This window comes from Marmota marmota, unplaced genomic scaffold (assembly GCF_001458135.2).
Source record: "Marmota marmota marmota unplaced genomic scaffold, marMar, whole genome shotgun sequence".
Taxonomy (NCBI): Eukaryota; Metazoa; Chordata; class Mammalia; order Rodentia; family Sciuridae; genus Marmota; species Marmota marmota.
In genome coordinates, this window is record NW_026000130.1 from 1,861,799 (window position 1) to 1,880,820 (window position 19,022).

Here is a 19,022-nt window from a genome sequence, read left to right on the forward strand (position 1 = left end):
CATGTTTGTTTTCCCCTCCGGTGTTAATACTTCAAAGGGTCAGGGAATAGGAAACAACCCCATTAAGCCTGCGATTCTGAGGGCTCGGTCTGCGGCTGACAGCTGGAGTGGAGCTGTGAGATAATGGAGCCGATACTGGTCCCAGCCAATTCCTCTCCCCTTTGCAAAGCACTGAATGACAAGCAGATCGCTCAGCTCCAAGCAGGCAGTCGCATTCAGATGACAAATGTGTCCCTGGACAGAGGAGCTTGTTGAGTGATATTTACCAGGGTCTCTGGGAAGGGCCCTCCACTCCCAAGAGAGCAGTCCAAGCCGTGGCCTCTGTGCCTGCCCAGGCCTGAGGGGAACTAGCCCTCCCTCCCTCCTCTCCATCTCTGGAAGCCCTGGTGATTTATTTAGATGCTAGAAGTTTCCTGTGCTCTTCCTTCTTCCTCCTTGTATTCCACCTCCCTCTCCCCGTCAAACCCCAGCAGCCTGGAGCTTGCAGGCGGGGGTAGGAGGGGGGCCTGCCTTAGCCCGCGTGGCCCAGCCCCACCTGAGTGCTCCGGTCAGGCTCCTCCATCCTTGGAGCCTCAATCTCCTGAGGTCCAAGAAAGAGCTAAGAAGAGCGACTGCTCAGGCTCGCCATCCAGGTAGAGAAATCTGTGTTCCCACACGCCGTCCCACGTCACTTAGCCACCCCTCCCCACACACCCCCTGGTGCCAGGTACTGTCCTTTGTTGGAAGAGCCAGTTCCAGACAGTGTGTTTGAGAAGCAAAAGAGGCCAGTGGCCAGGGGCTGCCAGCCTCCGAGTGGTTCTGGGGATTCTCACCAGGGCCTTTTACCTGAGCCCACGGGAGAGACAGAAGCCAGAGAAGATGGACACGTGTACGTGGGTACGTACGTAGGTGTCTGCATGAAGGTATAAACATGCCCATTTACCTGCTGAATACATACAGACAGGACGTGGCTTTACACGTACACTATTCACTTATACCAAGGGCAAGAGGTTTGCTGCAAGCAGTCAGCTCACATGATTATGGAGTCTGAGGCCTGGGCTCAGCAGCCGGCCACCTGGAGGCCCAGGACAGCCGACTCCATAGCTTTGGTCCAAGTCGCAGTCTGAACTCAAGACAGGACAGACAGATTGCCCTCCTCCCTGCCTTTCTGTTCTACTCAGGCCTTCACAGGTCAGAGGAGGCCACCCGTGTGGGAGGGGTGCTGCACTTTCTGCGGTTCAGAGGCCCATCTCATGCTGACACTCACAGACCCCCGAAACATCTGGGCATCTTGTGGCCAGTCAAGTGGACATAAAGTCAACCACTACTCTAGCCTGGGTTCACATACCATGTTGAGTTTACCAAGCAGATGGCATTTCATTTGGCTTCCAGAATGACCCAGTGAGGCGCTGTCAGCCTCTCTGTCCCAGGTGTCACCAGCCTGGTGTTTGAAGTGCAGTATGTTCACCATAATCCCATATCACCATGTGCCAAGGCTCTTCCCTCCCAGAGACAAGACACCCCTTCCCAGGGTCCCACCCGCCTGCCCGGCATGTGAGAGGCTGAGAGCTCTCCCCCGGGGCTCTGGCCTCTCCTCTGCCCTCACTGCTCCTAGTAAGCAGGAAAGGTCGTCCTGTGGGCTGAGCTGCGGTGGAGGTGTCCCCAGGCATCTCCAACAGCTGGGTGTGATCCCAATGCCAAGAAAGGGCTCGGCATTGAGGTGAGGCTGGCGAGGAGCAGAGGTTGCACTAGGTGGGCAGCTTCCCTGGGACAGGAGTGCCCTCCTTGTGCCCGTCATTGTCACCTTAGGGCAAAGTGCATGGCATTTACACTTAATAAGCTTTTGTCACCATAATCCTGCTGGTAAATCAAGGCACCATGGAGTGTGTCCCTTTATTTAAGACACAATGCAAGGTGTTCTGGCAGAGTCTGTCACAGGGGCATATGAATCAACTCAAAAATGGTCACATCCTCACAGTGAGCTTGGAAAAGGGCCTTGAAAAACCTTCCTCGGGTTTTCATGCCAGTCTGTGCCCACACGGCCTGGTGTGGCGGCCACGCCTGAGTGTGTTGGTCCATCTGGAAATTTCCTTTCCGGGCTGCCTAGCCGGCATGGTGGAGGAACTATCTTTCTGTTTCTGGAGGGAATTGGACTGGACCTTGCCTGGGAGGACTGTCCTGTAGCCACACTGGCCTTAGCCCCTGCGTGGGGAGAGTGCCTGGCTGGGCCTGCAGAGAGTGGGGCAGCTGGGTGTGGTGTATGTGCCAGCCCCTGGGACGGCCATGCTTGTCCGCACGGAGCTGAGGTCTATGGAGAGGCCATAGCTGAGCTGGGACAGCGGGCCCTGAGCAACCACCCAGAGTTCAGTGTGAGAAGCAATGTGTGGTGACAGCCTCTGGGCCACCAAGGGGGCTGGGTGAGATCCCAGCACCAGGGGGCATCCATGCTGGGGTTCATGGGTGACAGGTGGCATGGGACCTCAGAGCTGACTCTGTGTGTGTGTGTGTGGCACTGGGGATTGAACCCGGGGTGCTCTGCCACTGAGCTCCATCCCCAGCCCTCTTATTATTTTTATTTTGAGACAGAGTCTTGCTAAGTGGCTGAGACTGCGTTAGCCTCCTACGTGGCCAGGATGACAGGCATTGCCACCTGCCAGCCTCAGAGCCGACCTTTCTCTGACCACCCTTTTCTGCCATCCCCCGCAGGGCCTGTGCCAGCAGCGAGACGGAGAGCGAAGCTGGAGACCTCATGGACCAGCAGTTCGAGGAGATGAACAACAAGCTCAACTCGGTCACCGACCCCACCGGCTTCCTGCGGATGGTCCGCCGCAATAACCTGGTGAACAGGTGCGTGTGGACTCTTCCTCCAGGCCTGGCACAGTCCAGGTGACGCGTCCGCAGCCGACACTCCTTCCAGCCGGGCAGGCTCCTGGCCCTCACCACACAGCTGCAGAAGCAAGTGGGGGGCTCGGGGGCCTCTGCTTACAGCAGCCTCCAGCTGCAGCAGGGACTGGCTACGGGCCTGACCGACAGTCCTGGCTGGGCTGGGCTGGGAGGCCCAGGTGGTGGCCTGTTCTCCACACTCCTCCCAGCTGACACTCTGAACCCAGGCGAGACCAGAGTCGCTCCACATCCTGCCGCAGGGAACTCGCAGGTCAGGCACCTGTGCTGCTTCCTGGCCTGGGACTCAGGGAGGCAGGGACAGTGCAGAGCCAGCGTTGCTGAACAGAGAGGCTGACCAGTGAGCTCGGCCACTAGCCAGTAGCCCAGGACCTCCATCCCCAGCGCTCACCCGGTGGCCTTGACAGTCAGGATGAGTCGGGATGGCCAGCCCACCAGCCCCTCCACCTTTTTCCCAGCTGTGAGGCCAGGTCGGGTCCAGATCAGCAGAGGCGCTTCTCACACTGTCACTTGGTTCCCCGGCAGCAACCTGAGCATCATATTTTGACAGACTGCTGCAGAGAGACACCTCAGACTGCCCGGGTCCCTGCCTCAGCCTGGGAGGCCTTCGAGGGAGGCTGGACCAGGGCCATGGAGGCTGTGCGCTGGGTGGGGCACGGCCTCTGCCTGTTGGTTCATTTCAGTGGCACCAAGTGCCCTCCCGTCCCTCCCCCAGCCCTGGTTTCCTCTCATTCTTGTGCTGTCAGGGTGACAAACGTGTGTTTACTTTCCCAGGGCCAAACTTCCAGGGAAGGGCGCCAGGGCCAGGACGGAGGACGGCAGCGAGGTTAGGAAGGAGGTCGAAACGTCCAGCCAGCCCCGCCCATGGCCTCTTCCCTGCCACCTTCACAAGGGTCCCTGGAGGCTTCGGTTTGTGGGGGACATAGCCAGAAGGGAGCAGGCCTGGCTCTGCGGGGGCCCAGGAGGCAGGGGCCGCAGCTCTGCCAGGGGGTGACCTGTCAGAGCGGAGGCTCGGGCGGCTCTGGCCTCACTGCTCTTCAGCTGGGTGACGCTGGACGGCTGTCTTGCCACTGCCAGCCTCCATGTCTTCAGCCCTGGGATGGCCTCCCTTAATGTGGGATCCGAGGGGCAGGAGTAGCAATAGCACACCGGCCAGCTTCCTGATGCCACAGAGACCGGTCCACAGGTGGCTCCCGTGCTGGGATGAAGTGGGAGGAACCATGCTGGACCCGATTCCCAGGACACCATGGGTGGATAGACTTTGGAGGGATGGAATCCCTAGGTGCCTCTGTGACAGTGTTGGCTGTCCTGGGCCGTGGCCACGCACCCATCCGATCCTCGTTTCACACCACGATGGCAGCCACCAGACATCATGGCCACCTGATTGCAGGTTCCCACAGGGTTCTGGACACTCTAGGGTCAGGAGAAGGTCAGGTCAGGTGTGCCTGAACCCTAGTTTTCAACCCCAGGTCCATGGTGGTATGAGTTTGGGAACTGTGCGTTTTAGAAAGATGGTTTTGTCCTGAGCAGCTCTGAGACGGAGCAGGATCCTGTGAGCAGAATGTTGTAGATTAGCTTCTTGGTTCATTTAAATGACACCATCTGGGTCCCCAGGAAGGGGGGCAGCGCTGGCCCAGCCCTGGGACCCCTTGGGGAGCAGTAAGGCCCACAGCCCTGGAGCCCGGGCCAGCCCTTGCCCAGACACTCTGTACCCATCTCCCTTGGCAGGGGCCGAGCTGGCCAGGACTCTGGTGCCCTGTGGGAGAGCAAGGGGACTAGGGGCCTCTGCAGACTCCAGCCCTGGCCTTTCAGGGGCTGCTGGGGCTGCCTAGGAAGGAAGCAGCCTGTGTTCTTTCAGCCTCGCTGCAGAGAGCCCTTAAGGACAGTCGGCGCCCAGTGTGTCCCCTGCTGCCTTCCTGTTGGGCCTGGAGCAGAGAGGCTGTGGCCTCCGAGCCCACAGGTGGGGAGCTACAGCCAGGGACCCACAGAGGGAGCAGCATCCTTGCCATCTAGCAGCGTGACCCCTGGTGATCTGCCAGGGCAGCCTCCTGTCCTCCAGCTGAGCACACGGGCAGGAGGACAGAGACCTGTCACACCTCCCGGCTGCCTGCAGTCTGTGTCTCCTGTGTCCCCTCTCTGCCCCTTCCAGGGCCAGGGATCTGAGCTGAGAGGTGTGCCAGCTTGTCACTGCACAGAGCAGCCCAGAAGTGGCTTCCTGCAGACCCCACACAGCGGCCAGGGCCTGCCGCACCCACAGAGGCGAAGGGGAGCAGCCACAGGCATGGTCCTTGTGTGCTGGAGGCGCTGGCTGCCCTCTCCGGGGCTCCCTGACTCGGGGGCTCCCTGACTCGGGGACTTTAGGATTCCTCTGCCCTTCCTTTCCTGAGAGCTTGGCTGGGCGGAGTTGGCAGCGAGGCCGCCGTAGCTAATGCAAGTCGAGTGAGGCTTGGCCGCAGTTTCTCTCACCACTCCGGGTTTGGGCTTTGTTCTGCTTTGTTTCTGAGGTCTCTGCAGCTGCTATTTTTCTTCTTGCCTGTGCACTTTGGCAGAAAATGCTTTTGCATTTGAGCCCAAGGCAGGCATCACTGGTGAACAGAAAACAAGGGACTTTCTCTTGGCTGGCACTGTAGCTCCCGTGTGGGTCCCAGAGGGCAGAGCAGCAGCCGCGGGCCTCAGAAGTTATGCTGAGGCCTGGAAAGCTAGTGTGCACGTGCGCGTGTGTGCGTGTGTGTCCGCGCGCGTATGTGTTTATGTATGTGTGTGTGTTTGTGGTGGGGGGGGCGTGTCGCTGACTGAACCTGGGGTACTCAGCAGATCACATCTGCTACAGAAAAGACAGAGACAGGGTGGCTCTTGACTGCACCCTGCATTCCTGGTAGCATCTTGGCATTAGCAGGGTGCAGCCCTGGGTCATAGGACCAGCTCCTAGAGGAACATTCCGACTGCCGCTGCCACTGCTGGGTGACATGCGTTCGAGGTCTGGGATTCTCCACCTACGGCTGTATCATGACACCAAGCTGCAAGGGGCTTCCCTGGTGCTCAGACTGGTAACTAAAGCCAACACAGAGGACAAAGAGGTGGTGTGTCTCCCCCTTCTTTTTCTTTTTAATATTTATTTTTTAGCTGTAGTTGGACACAATATCCTTATTTTACTTATTTATTTTTATATTGTGCTGAGGATCGAGCCCAGGGCCTCACACATGCTAGGCGAGTGTTTAGCTGAGCCTCCCTCGGGCCTCTGCGGCTCCCACCTGGCACCCTGCACGCTCGCCGGTGCTCGTGAAGACTGGGGGGATCAGCAAGCACGAATCCTGGGCCTGGTGGAGGGTCCTCCCAGAAAGTCTCTCATGCCAACGGGAGGGAAGCATCTCCGTCTCATAGGCCAGCCGTGGAGACTGCACAGGGAGAGAAGAGACTTAACTGAGGGCCCTGGTGAGGGGACTGGCCCGGTGAGGTCCACATGCCCACGAGGAGCAGGCTCAGAGGCGTGTGTCCTGCTGGTGGGTCACATGAGAATCCCACAGCGGAGATGGGGTGCATAGCCCGAGGCAAGGCAGAGGGGCTCCGGCAGGCTCTCCCCGTCTGCTCTCACCTCAGCTCAGGCCCTGGCAGTGGGGAGAGGGCTGCCCCAGAGCCTGCCCTTCCCTCCACTCCATGAGCAGCAGGCTGGCCTGCAAGGGTGGCAGGAGGGTTTCCTGAAGGCGTGGAGGGGACGGTGGATAGGATGACCGGGTCCGTGTGGCCGGCCCCGTGTGCTTGCACACGGCTCTCTCTGTGCCCCCGCTGAGCACACAGTGCCTGTGTGGTCTTGTGAACCTCCGCGTGGGCCTGAGGGAGTCCAGCATGGAGGCAGGTGCTGCCCATGCAGGGCCCAGGCGTCCTGAGGTGAGGCAGAGTGTGGGAGGGCCTTGCCCTGGCGCCCGGCAGGCCTCGACTTGAACCCTGGCTCTGCCCCAGTGCACCGGTCACCTTGAGCCTTTTATGTATTTTATTTGTCATCTGAGCTTGGTAGTCGTGCATTGTCCTTGTCCCAACACGCTCATACATGTGGAATTCAATCTGGAGAACCAGGGGACACTGCCTTCTGCCAGGGTCGTCCTGTGGTGCCACACAGTGGGAGGCCAGGTGGCGCTCTGTCCAGGGCTTCTTTCCTTCCCTCCTCTCCTTGCATTGGAGGTTTCTGTGGCATCCAAGGTTCTTTGGGGGGATTCAGTCGCCCATCCAAAAGACCAAGATCAGAAACCTGACTGGGCTGCTGGACGCTTCTCCCCTCTCAGGCCACCAGGTCCTGGAAAGACTGTGACATAGATGACATAGATGCACAGTGATGACCAGTCATATCACTGCAGCCACAGGCCTCTCCCCAAGGCCCCCAGCTCTCTGGCTCCTGCCCTGCCACCCTGTCCCCTGCTCTTTGGAGGTGGCACATGGCTCCTGACTCTGACCTGCACTGAATCCACCACAGGGCTGTCCCTGGCAGCCCCTGCCAACAGCAGCTGGGCTCCGTGGCCCCGCCTCGGGCAGGAGCTCCATCCCCGCCCCATCCCAGCTTCCTGCAAGTAAGCACAGCCACCAGCCTCCTCACCTGTCCTTGCCCAGGGCCCCTGGCCGCCGCACACCATCCACCCTGGGTGCGTGCTTCTCCCTGGCAGCACAGATATCAGTGAGGTGCGGGTGGGGAACTTGGAAATGGCCATCAGCAGCCACTTTATAGGCAGTTCCAGCAAGTAGTGACAAGCTTCTTCACAACACAGAAGTCCCCAAAGTTTGCCACCAAGTGTCACGCTTGCCAAGATATCTTAAGGTAGCACTTAATTCACAAGCACTATTTTCTTTACCAGTTATTTGTTCACCTTCTTGTTCTAGAAATGATTCGAGTTGACCAAAGCGTACAGATGGTACTAGATCATATAAAAGATAAACAATGGATGAGAGACATTATAGAGGGAAGGGTAAGCCTAAGGGAAGGACTGGAGTCCAAGTCTAGGTGCATGAGTGCCTCGCCTGCTGGGACCAGCACAGTCTGGCAGGCAGTGTGGACAGGCCAGCTTCCGCCCTGAAGGCCCGATCGGATCTGAATCTGCAGGCTAGCAAGGCCGGACACTCTAGGAAAGCCTGAGCTGCTGGCTCCATGTGGCTCCCGTGGGCCTGAGCGCTAGGCCCCTCACCCCACGGCCCTTATGGCCTCTTGACATGCACCAACCCCAGGGCCCAAACGCACTCAGCTGCTGAGACTGCAGGTTGCCCTGCGGCGTTTCTGGGCTCCTTCCCACTGGGAATCCTCTCTGCTGTCCTTGGGTGCTTACAGCTCATGTGAGGTTATTATACAACCCTGGGGATAGCCTTGCAAGGTGGCTGGTGCCCAGCAAGATTAATTGCCCCAGGCCTCCTGGTTTATCAGAAGCAGCAGGTCCTCCCTCTGGCTGTGGCTCCCGGCAGCTGGCTGCAACCTCTACCCTCTGTCCTCCCCTCTAATCTCCTAACTTGCTCAAGCCCCGGGGCTCCCAGAGAGTCCCAGCCACCGCTGTCCTGCCCTTCCATCCTTCCCACTGCCTATTCCATCCTCCCCTGTCCCTCTGTACAAACCCAGGGGAATCCGGACTTGTCCTTCCCCCCGCAGGACCTTTGCTTGGACGTTGGGTGTGGCCACAGAGCCCTTCCCCTGAAGGTTGGGTTGCCCCAGCTGGGAACAGGGCCTCTTCTCTCTGGGGTCCCCTGGCCCTTTTTTTCTGGTGTAGGGAGTCTCCACCTCTCCTGGCAGTGGCGTTGCCCTCTCACAGGCCAGGCCACTCGTGCCGGGGACAGATCCCATCTGGTTTCTCTCTGTGTCCCCCAAGGCACCTGGCCTGGCGCCTTGTATTAAATAGGTCCAGGTCGTGCTTGCTAATGGAATAGGGAGAAAGGGAAGGGAAGGAGGAAGGGAAAGAAACAGGGAGGGAGGGACACCTGTGGGCACCCCAGCTGCAACAGCAGAGATGGAGGCTGCAGGTGGTCTGGATACCAGGCCCCCAGCACTGAGCAGTGTCTTGCTCTGTGTCCCAGCAGCCACCAGGGGTGATATTATGACAAGGGGGCTCATAGAGGTTCAATCAGTTGCCCAGGGCCTCACAGCTAGAAAACGACAGGGTCAGCGTTAGATCCAGATCCGCCACCCTCCAAAGCCGGCCAGCCAGCCCCGGGTGCCTGTCCCCCAGTTCCCCTGCCACATGATGGGCGGCCTGGCTTTTGCTCAACTCCTCCCGCGACAGGGCACTTCCTGCCTTCTGCAGCGGTGTCTTCTGTCCTCAGAGCTCCAGAGGTTCTTTGTGAACTAGTGAGACCCCACAGTTTTGTTGGGGGAAACAGGTTTGGACCACAGGCTGTCTGAGGGTGCAAAGCCACTTGCAAAGGCATTTCAGGGTGTTGCTGGGCACGCACCAGCCGAGTAGGCTGCCGTGCGCAGAGCCATCTTTTCTTCTCTCCATCCACAAGCCCGTGACAGGCCTGCCCCACTGACTGCCTGGCTGGGGCTCCATCCTGACCCCTGGACGAGTCTGCAGGAAGAGCCTGCACCCGGAAGGCCCAGGCACCGGGTTGTCCATGGTGGCATTGTCAGACTGGCCACAGAGCCCCACACACGTCACAACAGAGGCCGGGCACCACCCACTGCCTCTGTGGTTCTGGGGAGAGGACATGGGCAGGCTGGAACCTCTGTGTGGAGACACATGCCACCATGCTGCACCTGGGCAGTGAACCTGACGTGCTGGGAGAGGAGCCACGCCAGGCCCCAGACTCCTCCTAGGCTGGACAGCCCCAGGCAATGGGGAAAACAGGGTTCCTATATAGCCCAGGAGAGCAAGCACCTGGTAATTAAGGAGGCAGCAGGCGAGAGCTCTGCCGCTTATTGAATAAGTACTTAAAATGCAGCATTGACAGTGTCACTCCCAGAGGACCCAACCTTTTGTGTGCAGATGGTCATGGAGGAGCCCCGCTGAATGGTATCAGAACCCCTGTTTTAATTGAATTGAGGCAGCTCTGGCTACTTGGATATAATGGATTTGCCAATTAATTTTTCCACCAGTCCCCTAAAACCCAGGTTCAAACCTCAGCCAGCTCTATCCCTTAGAATAGGAGATCCAAGTTCAGAACGCAGAGGGGGTGGTCAGGGCTGGGGCGAGGGAGGACGGGACAAGAGACGCACTCGGCCTGCCAAGACTTTCCCAGGAGCCAGCCAGGGCCTGGGCTGTGGGACCTGGAGCCAGGGCCGCCTGAGAGAAGGCCACCACGCCCGGAGTGCTTCCTGGGAGCATCCCCAGGAAGAGGGCCTCTGTCCTCCTTGGTCCCTGCCCAGCAGGACCTGGCCCATGTTCTGCTCACAGATGACCCAGAAAATGGGGCCCCCTGCAGGGCCCACCATCCTGGGGGAGAGGGCTTCAGAGGAGGGTTCAGTGGGCTGGAAGTTGTCAAGGCCAGATGTACCCTGGGCTGTGTTCCTAGACAGGCAGAGAGGGCACTGGGTGCCTGGGGGGAACCAGGTCCAGCTGAGCAGGAGGCAGGGGTGGGAGAGGGGAGGACTCTCCATGAGGCCTCAGCCCTGCAGCCTGCCTTGGAGCTCTTAGACCAGTGCACACCCGCGGGCACAGCCACATCTGACTGTGAGCTCCAGTCCTCTGCAGCTGGCCCAGGCCCTGCCCAGGAGGCTCTTGGTCAGCACACTGAACGAGTGAGTGACCACCACCGTCATTTCTCTTTGTCAGGAACAAGCCGCAGACCCAGCTCGTTCTTCCCTCAGATTGCCCCTGTGTGTTCCAGAAGCAGCGCCTTCCTAACCTCTCCCTGTGCCCACTGGGCAATCTCCTGCCCCTCCCCGGGCCAGGAGGTCTAGGTCACGTTCCTATAGCATCTCTGGCCTCTCCAGGACCCTCCAGTGCCTGGAGGAGGCAGCTGCAGCCAGCCTGGAGGCTTGGGGCTTGGGCTCCTGAGGCTCCTCCAGGGTGTGTGTTGTAGTTTGCTGTCTCAGCCCTCCACGCTGCCTGCATAGCCCTGCCGCAGAGACCCAGGCACAGACTCTCAGGCCTCAGAGAGGAAGGAGGCCCTATTCCTCTTTCCACCTCCCAGGTGCCTCCCTGCTGGAGGACAAGCTGTGCTCTGCAGGTGGGAGACCAGATTTCCCAGCTCAGGCTGCTACAGAAATGTTCCCTTGGAAGCCAGGTGTGTTTGTGTGGGGGGGGCGTGTCGCTGACTGAACCTGGGGTACTCAGCAGATCACATCTGCTACAGAAAAGACAGAGACAGGGTGGNAAGGAATTGTGTGTGTGTGTGTGTGTGTGTTGTGTCCAGGCGCATCTGCATGGGGGGACTCAGGCGGGCAACCCATTCAGCTGCCCCAATGGCTGAGCTTGAGAGAAGGAGCACGTCCTGGGGCGGGGGTGGGGGCGGGGGTCCACCCACCCTGCTGTCTGCAGACTGAGCTGGGTGGGAAGCCAGAGGACTGCCACTCCCAGCAGGGCCCTGTAGTCCCCCGGGTCAGCTCAGGTCGGCTCTGTTTGTCCTCATCCTGCCTCCCTGACACCTCTCCCCCACTGGATGACTCTCACATGTCACACCCAGGGCTCTGCGTGGTGTTTAGGCCAAGGCCTGGCCCCTCCCTGGACATGTGCTCCTTTCCTGCCACCACACAGACTGCTGTGCTGCAGAGAAAATGCATATTTCTCCAGAAGTAGATTAATAAGCATCATCTGAGGAATGAGCTAATAAAGACGATGTGGGGGGGGAAATCCTCCGCCCAGGCCCGGCCCGCTTAGCCCCATGGAGCCTGGCAGCGAATGGCCAGCCTGGAGGACGGTGAGGCAGCGCCACCTGCTGGAGCCGCAGGGAGGTGCAGGGGCGAATCCTGCCTGCCACCATCAGCAGCCCTGAGGCTAGTCTGGGCCCCTTGTGGGAGCACAGGGCACACTGCTCTTCTTGCCCTCTCTGGACCTGAATTCCTCGCTTACAAAGGAGAAACAACGCCCCTTACCGCCCTGGGAGGGCAAGATGGCTATGGCAGGCCTGGTGGTGTCGCAGTGATGTAGGTTAGAAGAGGCTGGGCACCCAAGGGATTTTCAGGAAGCAGGTTTATTGGCTGCAGGGTCCAGAGGGGCTCTTGCCTAAAATTCTCTGGGCCTCAAATCTGGAAATTCTTAGAACTTTATACCCAAGATGGGGGCAGCTTGGAGGTTTGCATTTTTGCAGAAGTCTACATAAAAGTATTTTTTTTCTTGAGTTCACAGAAAGTGCTTTTTGTCCCATATTTATAGATTAGTCAGAAGTTTTACAACAAGAGAAGTGACATCATCAAGTCTGTGGCCAAACTTAGTTTTTGCAAGACAGAATAACTTAGTCCTCATAGGAAATAGCAAGTCCAAGCCCACGCTGAGTTCTTTGTAGAGATTTTTGTGGGTATTCTGTTACAAAGCTCTCTGATAAGAAGAGAACTCATATGTTACAAATGGGGGGGGTCTACTTGATTATGGTAAGGGTCTTCTGGGAGGGGCCTCTGGTCTGCTTCAGCAGGTGCCCCTTTCTAGCTCCTGTTCTAATAGTGAGAGACGGGTCTCTCCTTTTGGAGCCCAGAGAGGAAGATTGAGAACAGTCACCTAGCTGGAAGTCCTGGGGACATTCAGAGCAATGCGCCTGAGGCACTGTCCTTGGGAACCCTGGCCTGTAGCCACAGAAGCCCCAGGCCTTCAGGGTGCAGGAAAGAGGACAGCAGGGGGCCAGTTGTCCCTCCCACTCAGTTCACACGCCCTGGCCTCTGAGCATTCTGCTGTCCCAGGGGCCCCAGAACCTGAGGGGCCTGCCACCCTCCAGCTGTGACTCTGAGGGCTAAACTGCACATAGGCACCTGTCAGTAGTGCCATCTCTCCTGGGCAGATGACAGCACCTGGAAGCTGTGCGCACCTTCACGGCCCGTGCCTGACACTCACCGGGAAACACAGGCAGGGTGAGGAGGCTCGGAGCACAGGGGGAGGACTCACCCAGATGGAATCAGCTTTTCTTTTTTAAAATCAAAGAGACCAACAAGAACTTTAACCCAACCCTTCATTTCGTAGTAAAGGTAGGAAGGGAGTGGAAAGTGGTGTGCCCTGGTGAGGTCTCCACAGCTGGGGTCCACGCCACATCTGTGCTTGTCCAGGCTCAGGGCTGAGGACCCGCTGCTTAGCTGGTCGCTATCAAGTAGACCCAGTAGCAGGCCCAGTGCAGCAGCTGCCTCGGGTCACTGTGGACATAAGGACTGAGCCTAAGATTGCTCTGTGCCGCTTGGTGACCATGCAGGTGAGAGACCTGGGTTTGGTGGCTGTGTCCTGCCTCAGCATCCCAGCCTGAAGCCCCCCTACACCTGCGCCGGGGGAGGAGGGGCCGGGTACCAGCGCCTCTGTTCTTGGTTCCTCCCCACCTCTGCTGTCCCTGGGCCTTGTCACTCCTGGGACAGCTCTCCAACTCTGACTCTGAGGGCTAAACTGTACACTGGCACCTGTCAGTGGCGCCATCTCTCCTGGGCAGATGACAGCACCTGGAAGCTGTGGGCACCCTGAAGAGTCACAGATTCTACTGCCAAGGCAGAGCCAGGCCTGCAGCTGCCAGAGCAAGGCAGCGGGACAGCTGGGCCCGGTTGCTGCTGCCACCGTGGGGTGAACGGGAAGCCCCTGGGGACTGTGCAGAGCTGGCTGGGGAGGCCGCTGCGGGTGGCAGGTACCTGCTGCTCTGGAGAAGTCCTGAGTGGGTGACTCTAACCTCAGTTCTGGTTTCAGGTTAGTTCGGTTCTTTTGTGGTTTTTTTTTTAAGCCATCAACTCACCATTTCTGGGATTTTGTTTTTACTTTGAAAAGGGTCTCTAGGGATAGGCGCCCTCCTGGAACAGACCAGGAGGTGACCTCCAGATCTGTCTGCCTGACCAGCACAAGGGGCCATGTGGCCAGGGCTAGGTGTGCCCACCCAATCTGGGCCTGCGGGGTCAGTGCCCAGGAACTGTCAATCCAGATGTGGTTGGTCAGCGAGCTGCCAGGTCAGGACAGGGCGGGACAGGAGGCTGAGAGCCAGCACCCAGTGTGGCATCTGGGGCAGAGGTGTGCTCAGTGGCCTTGGAAGGAGCAGGACAAGGTCAGGTGCCAGGCAGGATGGCTCTGTTGAGACTTAGACTCGGGGTCTCTGCCAGGGACTCTAGTGCCTGACCATCCCACAGGTGGGCTTCCTGATAGTCTGAACCATCTAGAGACATGCCAACGTGCCATGTGCCAGGTGGGCCCAGGAGACCTCTGCAGACCAGGCGGATACCCTGGACGGCTTCACGTTTGCCAGCCGTGGCCAGGGACATCTGACTGGCATCCCGACTGAAGTTGGCACAGAGTGACAGTGACATAGGGCCTGATCGTAGCTGTGGTGTCAAGCAGGGGACCCAGGGGAGAGCTCTCAGGGAGGGATGCAGGTGGCCTCCCTCTGCTCATGCCATGGGCAGAACTGCGGCCCAGTGGTGGGCAGAGGAAGGGGGACCTGGCTCCCCACAGGAAGCCAGCGCCCTGCCTGGCCACCGGTCTGGCTGCTGCCCAGCCTGCAGCGGCCCTGCTCCCACACGCACGGCACAGCACCCCGTCTCCACTTCCACCTGCTCTCCCTCTCTTGCCCCTGTTTGGAATGACCTCTTCCATCTTGTCCACCGGGCAGCTGACCCCAAATTGTCCCCATGGCCCAAATCAAAAAGTGCTCTTCAGAAAGCTGCCCCCACTGGGTCTGCTCTCAGTGGAAGTCAGCGGCCTGAGCCCGGGCGCCGCTGTGCCCCTGTTGGAGTGGCACATGGCGGAGAGAGGAAGAGAAGTGTCCTCTCCTGCTGGTAGCCGGCTTGGGCTCCAGCCCCGCCCTGACTCTTCTTTCAGCAGCTCAGCCGTTGGAACGCCCTGTGCAGGTGTCCAGGGCCCTAGGCCCAGGTCCTGTGCAGGACGGACACCTGGAGCACTGGTTCTGATAGTTTAGGAGGGAGTCCCGGGTCTTCCTGTGCAGCTGGGACCCTCCTGGTCTCCTGAAGCCCGAGGGGAGCTGGCGGACCTCCACGGCTGGGCATTGTCTCCATCAGGGTCCTTTGGTGCAGAGTCACTGTGCGGACCTGGGGCTGCACATTGCTGGGCATATGGCACCTCCCTGGATGTCCTCGGGGGAATCACAGACTTGGGTACCCTGGGGCAGTGCCAGGCCGGTGCAGAGACCCCAGCAAGGTGTGAAACAAGACGCAAGGGCAGAGGGCCTGATGCCTCCTGCCACCCCACGCAGTCTGACGGCCATGTGGTTCCTGAGGGCCGTGCTCCCGCCTGCTGAGAGCTGTGGTCACCCTACTGAATAGTGCGTGACAGACACCGCATGTCACACTGGTGCCTCTCCTCTGGAGAGCAGTTTGGTGGTCGCCCCCCAGGGCAGCGCTGCTCTTTGCAGTGTGTCCTGGGGCATTACACGAGCCTGAGTGTCACTCCAGGACTGTCTCTGCTTCACTGGCTCTGACGCCTGTCACTACACATTTCCTGAGTGCGGGGACGTGAGTGGGCTCTGCAGGCCTCCGCATCCCGCTGCTCGGCTCTGCTTGGGAGCAGGTGGGGAGCTGGGGGACTCAGAGCTTGGCTCAGCACCACCCCCTGCGAGACCCTGGGGAGGGCCCGAGAAGGGTGGGGACGCCAGGGGTGGAAGCCATTTCTGGGAAACACAAACAGAGCTTTTATAGCATGTTTTAGATGACACAGGTCCTGAACCAGGAGGAATGCCACCCTCTGGCTTGTTCTTAGGTGACAATCAAGTTGCTGTCACGGCCAGCAGCCAGCGCTTCCAGAAGCCCATGGTACATCTGGTGTGAGACATGATCCCTGCCCTCGAGGTCCCTGCAGCATGTGGCAAAACTCGAGGTTGAGAGATCCCTGACTCTCCAGCTGTCATAGAGACCGTCACCAGACAGCTGTGCTGGGGCCACACTGGCTGGGCTGACAAGGGGTTCTGAGAGGAAAGTGTGGCTGCGTCCCCGCTTCCCTCCAGCTCTACTTGCCCGTGCATTTTGTCCCCTCTAGGTTCCCCACAGACCCCAACAGTGCCTGGCAGACAGTTGGCACTCAGGAGAGGTTTCTGGACAAATGACAGGTCCTCAGCCTGTGCTGGGGTGGGATATTTGGGGTTCGTGGGGTGAGTAGACTCTGCATTAACAAAACTGCCTAAAAAGGAAGGAAAATTGAAAAGCAGCCGGGCACGATGGCACACACCTGTCATCCCAGCAGGGTAGGCTGAGGCAGGAGGATGGCGAGTTCAAGGCCAGCCTCAGCAACAGGGAGGCCCTAACCCACTCAGTGAGACCCTGTCTCTAAATAAAACACAAAACAGGGTTGAGATGCGGCTCTGTGGTCAGATGCCCTGGGTTCAGTCCCCTGTCCCCCACAAGAAGAAGAAAGAACAATTGAAAAGCAAACCTAAACCCTGCAGCCTTCACAGGCACGGCACAGTCAGCACTCACAGTGTCCCTGTCCCGCAAGGCCACAGCCGTGACCTTCAGGTGCCCAGTGGCTGCTCTGCGCCTCGGCGGCCCCGGCGTGCTCTTTTCTTGTCTGTGGCTCTAATCGGCACTGGGCGCTGTCCTCCTTGTCGGGTGGTGGCCACTGCTGACTCCTGAGGGCCCTGCATCTGCCTCACCTTGTGGCTCCACGCAGGATGTCATTAAGTCCTTTGAGCCGCACTTTGGGACATTTGATCGTGTGGAAAGGCTCCATGGAAACATAGGCCGCAAGTACAGCTGCTCACTAGCAGCTTCTGCCCATGCTGGCTGTTGTGTGAGAGGTACCTGGGAGGGACAGCAGGGGACCAGGCCGGGAGGGACGTGGCGGGTACTGCGTGCCGCCTCCGCTCAGGAGGGCAGGGAGCCCACCCTGGCCCAGCCCCATGCATCTCCGTCCTCTCCCCAGGAGCTGCCAGAGCATGACGAGCCTGTTCAGTAGCACCATGTCGCCCATCAAGGACGGGACCTCCTCTCTCCCCAGGAGGCAGAGCTCCTTCTCCAAGCCCCCGCTGCGTGCCCTCTACGACCTGCTCATCGCGCCCATGGAAGGGGTAAGTGCCTCCCGGGGACAGAGGCTCCTCGGCGTCAGGACACATCATTTCCTGGCCAGTGCCCCCGAGTAGCCCCCAAGACAGAAAAACAGCTTCGGAGGCAACCCAGGGTTTCCAGCACGCGCGTCGTCCACGTCCAGCTTCCCGCGGCACTGGGGCCTTGGGACGCGCAGGCTAGTGGGTGGCTGGCCAGTGCCCAGGCCCCGAGCTGCAGCATGGGGATCTGGGCTCAGGCCCTGGCTCTGCTCCCAGAGCTCGTCTCCTGCTCCAGCCGGCTGACAGAGGCCTGCAGCCTCCTGAGGAAACCACCTCTTCTTCTTTTGGGAACTGGGGATGGAATCCAGGGGCGTAGAACCACTGAGCCCCATCCCCAGCCCTATTCTGTGTTTTATTTAGAGACAGGGTCTCACTGAGCTGCTTGGGGCCTCGCTGTGGCTGAGGCTGGCCTTGAACTCGCCATCCTCCTGCCTCAGCCTCCTGAGCCGCTGGATAGGCCTGGGCCTGTGTGAGCATGTAGGCAGAGACAGCAGATGTCTGGTGAGAGGTGGCCACTGTGCCCATAACGGGGAGAGGAGAGGCCCTGCCCAGGCCTCATGGGTGGCCACTGTGCCCAGGCACCTCTTAAGCTGAGCTGCTGCTGGGCCCTCCAGCCTTCCTGCACTGCTGCCTCCTTGCAGCCCCCCACAGCAGCACCCCTTCCCCGATGCTGCCCTCCCCCTAGGGTCCCCCCACAGGGTGGCCACAGCTGCCAGGGGCACCCTAGCTGGCAGTCACTCCCCCTGACTCATGCCGCACCTCAGAGGGAGAAAGAGACACTGAAACCCGAGCTACCTTTCAGGGTTTCTTTCCTGCCACCAACTGTCACACAAACCACCTTGGTGACTTACCACAAACCTCCCCTCCAGCTCGCCCTGAGTCCGCAGTGCCCTCCCGCTGGCTCCTCAGGGGGTTTGACCCTCTGCCTCGCTCACCCAGGTCCCCACATTACTGCTCTGTTGATGGTGGGTTGGTGGTCAGGAGCAGAGGGCAAGGAGGGAGCTGGCTGTGACCGTCACCTCTGCCTTGGGCAGTGCAGGGCATCTGGAGCCGGCCCCTCTCCTGGCCAGCGCCAGTGTGGCCTCTCTGAAGCCTTCTGGCATCTTCTCCACCTTCCTCGAGCCCCACCCCTCCCACCGGGCCCTGCATACCAGGAAGTCTGGTGGCTCCTGGCCGCTGACCAGACCCAGGACTCCCATTAGCTCTTCGTGCCTCTCACCCTCCGTCTTGCCACCTACCCCACGCTCCCCTGAGGCAAGGACTGTCCCTCATCTCTGTCCCCAGCACGCTCAGTAGTTAGTGGGTGGTGCATGGTCCGAGGTGCCTTTGGTCTAGGTTGGCACAGAAAGCAGAAGACCAGGGGAGGAATCCACTGCCCTCCTTCCCGCAGACGCTCGTGCGACCCTGGCCTCAAGGTGTGAGGCAGAAGGCAGGCTGGGCCAGCTCTGGGGCACTTCTGGATCTGGGGGTGTCTGCCCCCAGCGGGACGCTGCCGGGTTTGGGGCTGTTTCAGGGCAGGATCGCGGCTGAGTGACGTGCCTGCACGTGGACCTGAACAAGTTAGAGCAGCGGTCAGAACAGGAGAGGAGAGGCCCTGCGAGCCGCCAGCAGCACTGGTGTGTCCACCACAGCTGACCGCCTCATCTCAAGGTCCCCAGTTCTGGCATTTAAAATATCCCCTTCTTGTGAATCAAGGAGTTTAAGCACAGCGAGGGAGTCTGACTGCATCAGAGGAGAGCGGAACCTTAGATCCAAGGATCAGAACAAGAGCCAACAGAGACCATCCGCTGCCACAGGGCATGGGGTGCACCTGCGGTCCCAGCGACCTGGGGGGCTGAGTGGGAAACCAGCTGAGCCAGGAGTGTGGCCTGGGCCCCGTCTCAAAATAAATGAACAGCTGGGTGCGGTGGCACGTGCCTAGTGAGACCTTGAGCTACTCAGTGAGACCCTGTCTCTAAATAACAAATAAAAATGGCTGGGGATGTGGCTCGGTGGTTAAGTACCCCTGGGTTCAATCC

At 59.5% G+C, this 19,022-nt stretch overlaps 1 protein-coding gene across 1 annotated transcript in view; it reads left to right on the top strand.

Moving 5' to 3' along the window:
* Ttc28 (tetratricopeptide repeat domain 28) overlaps positions 1 to 19,022 on the top strand; it is a 583,072-nt gene that overhangs the window by 543,599 nt on the left and 20,451 nt on the right. Inside the window, exons 15-16 of the mRNA XM_048784881.1 lie at positions 2,686 to 2,826; positions 16,824 to 16,968. Coding sequence (XP_048640838.1) covers positions 2,686 to 2,826; positions 16,824 to 16,968 — 286 coding nt within the window. The remainder of the gene's footprint in view (positions 1 to 2,685; positions 2,827 to 16,823; positions 16,969 to 19,022) is intronic.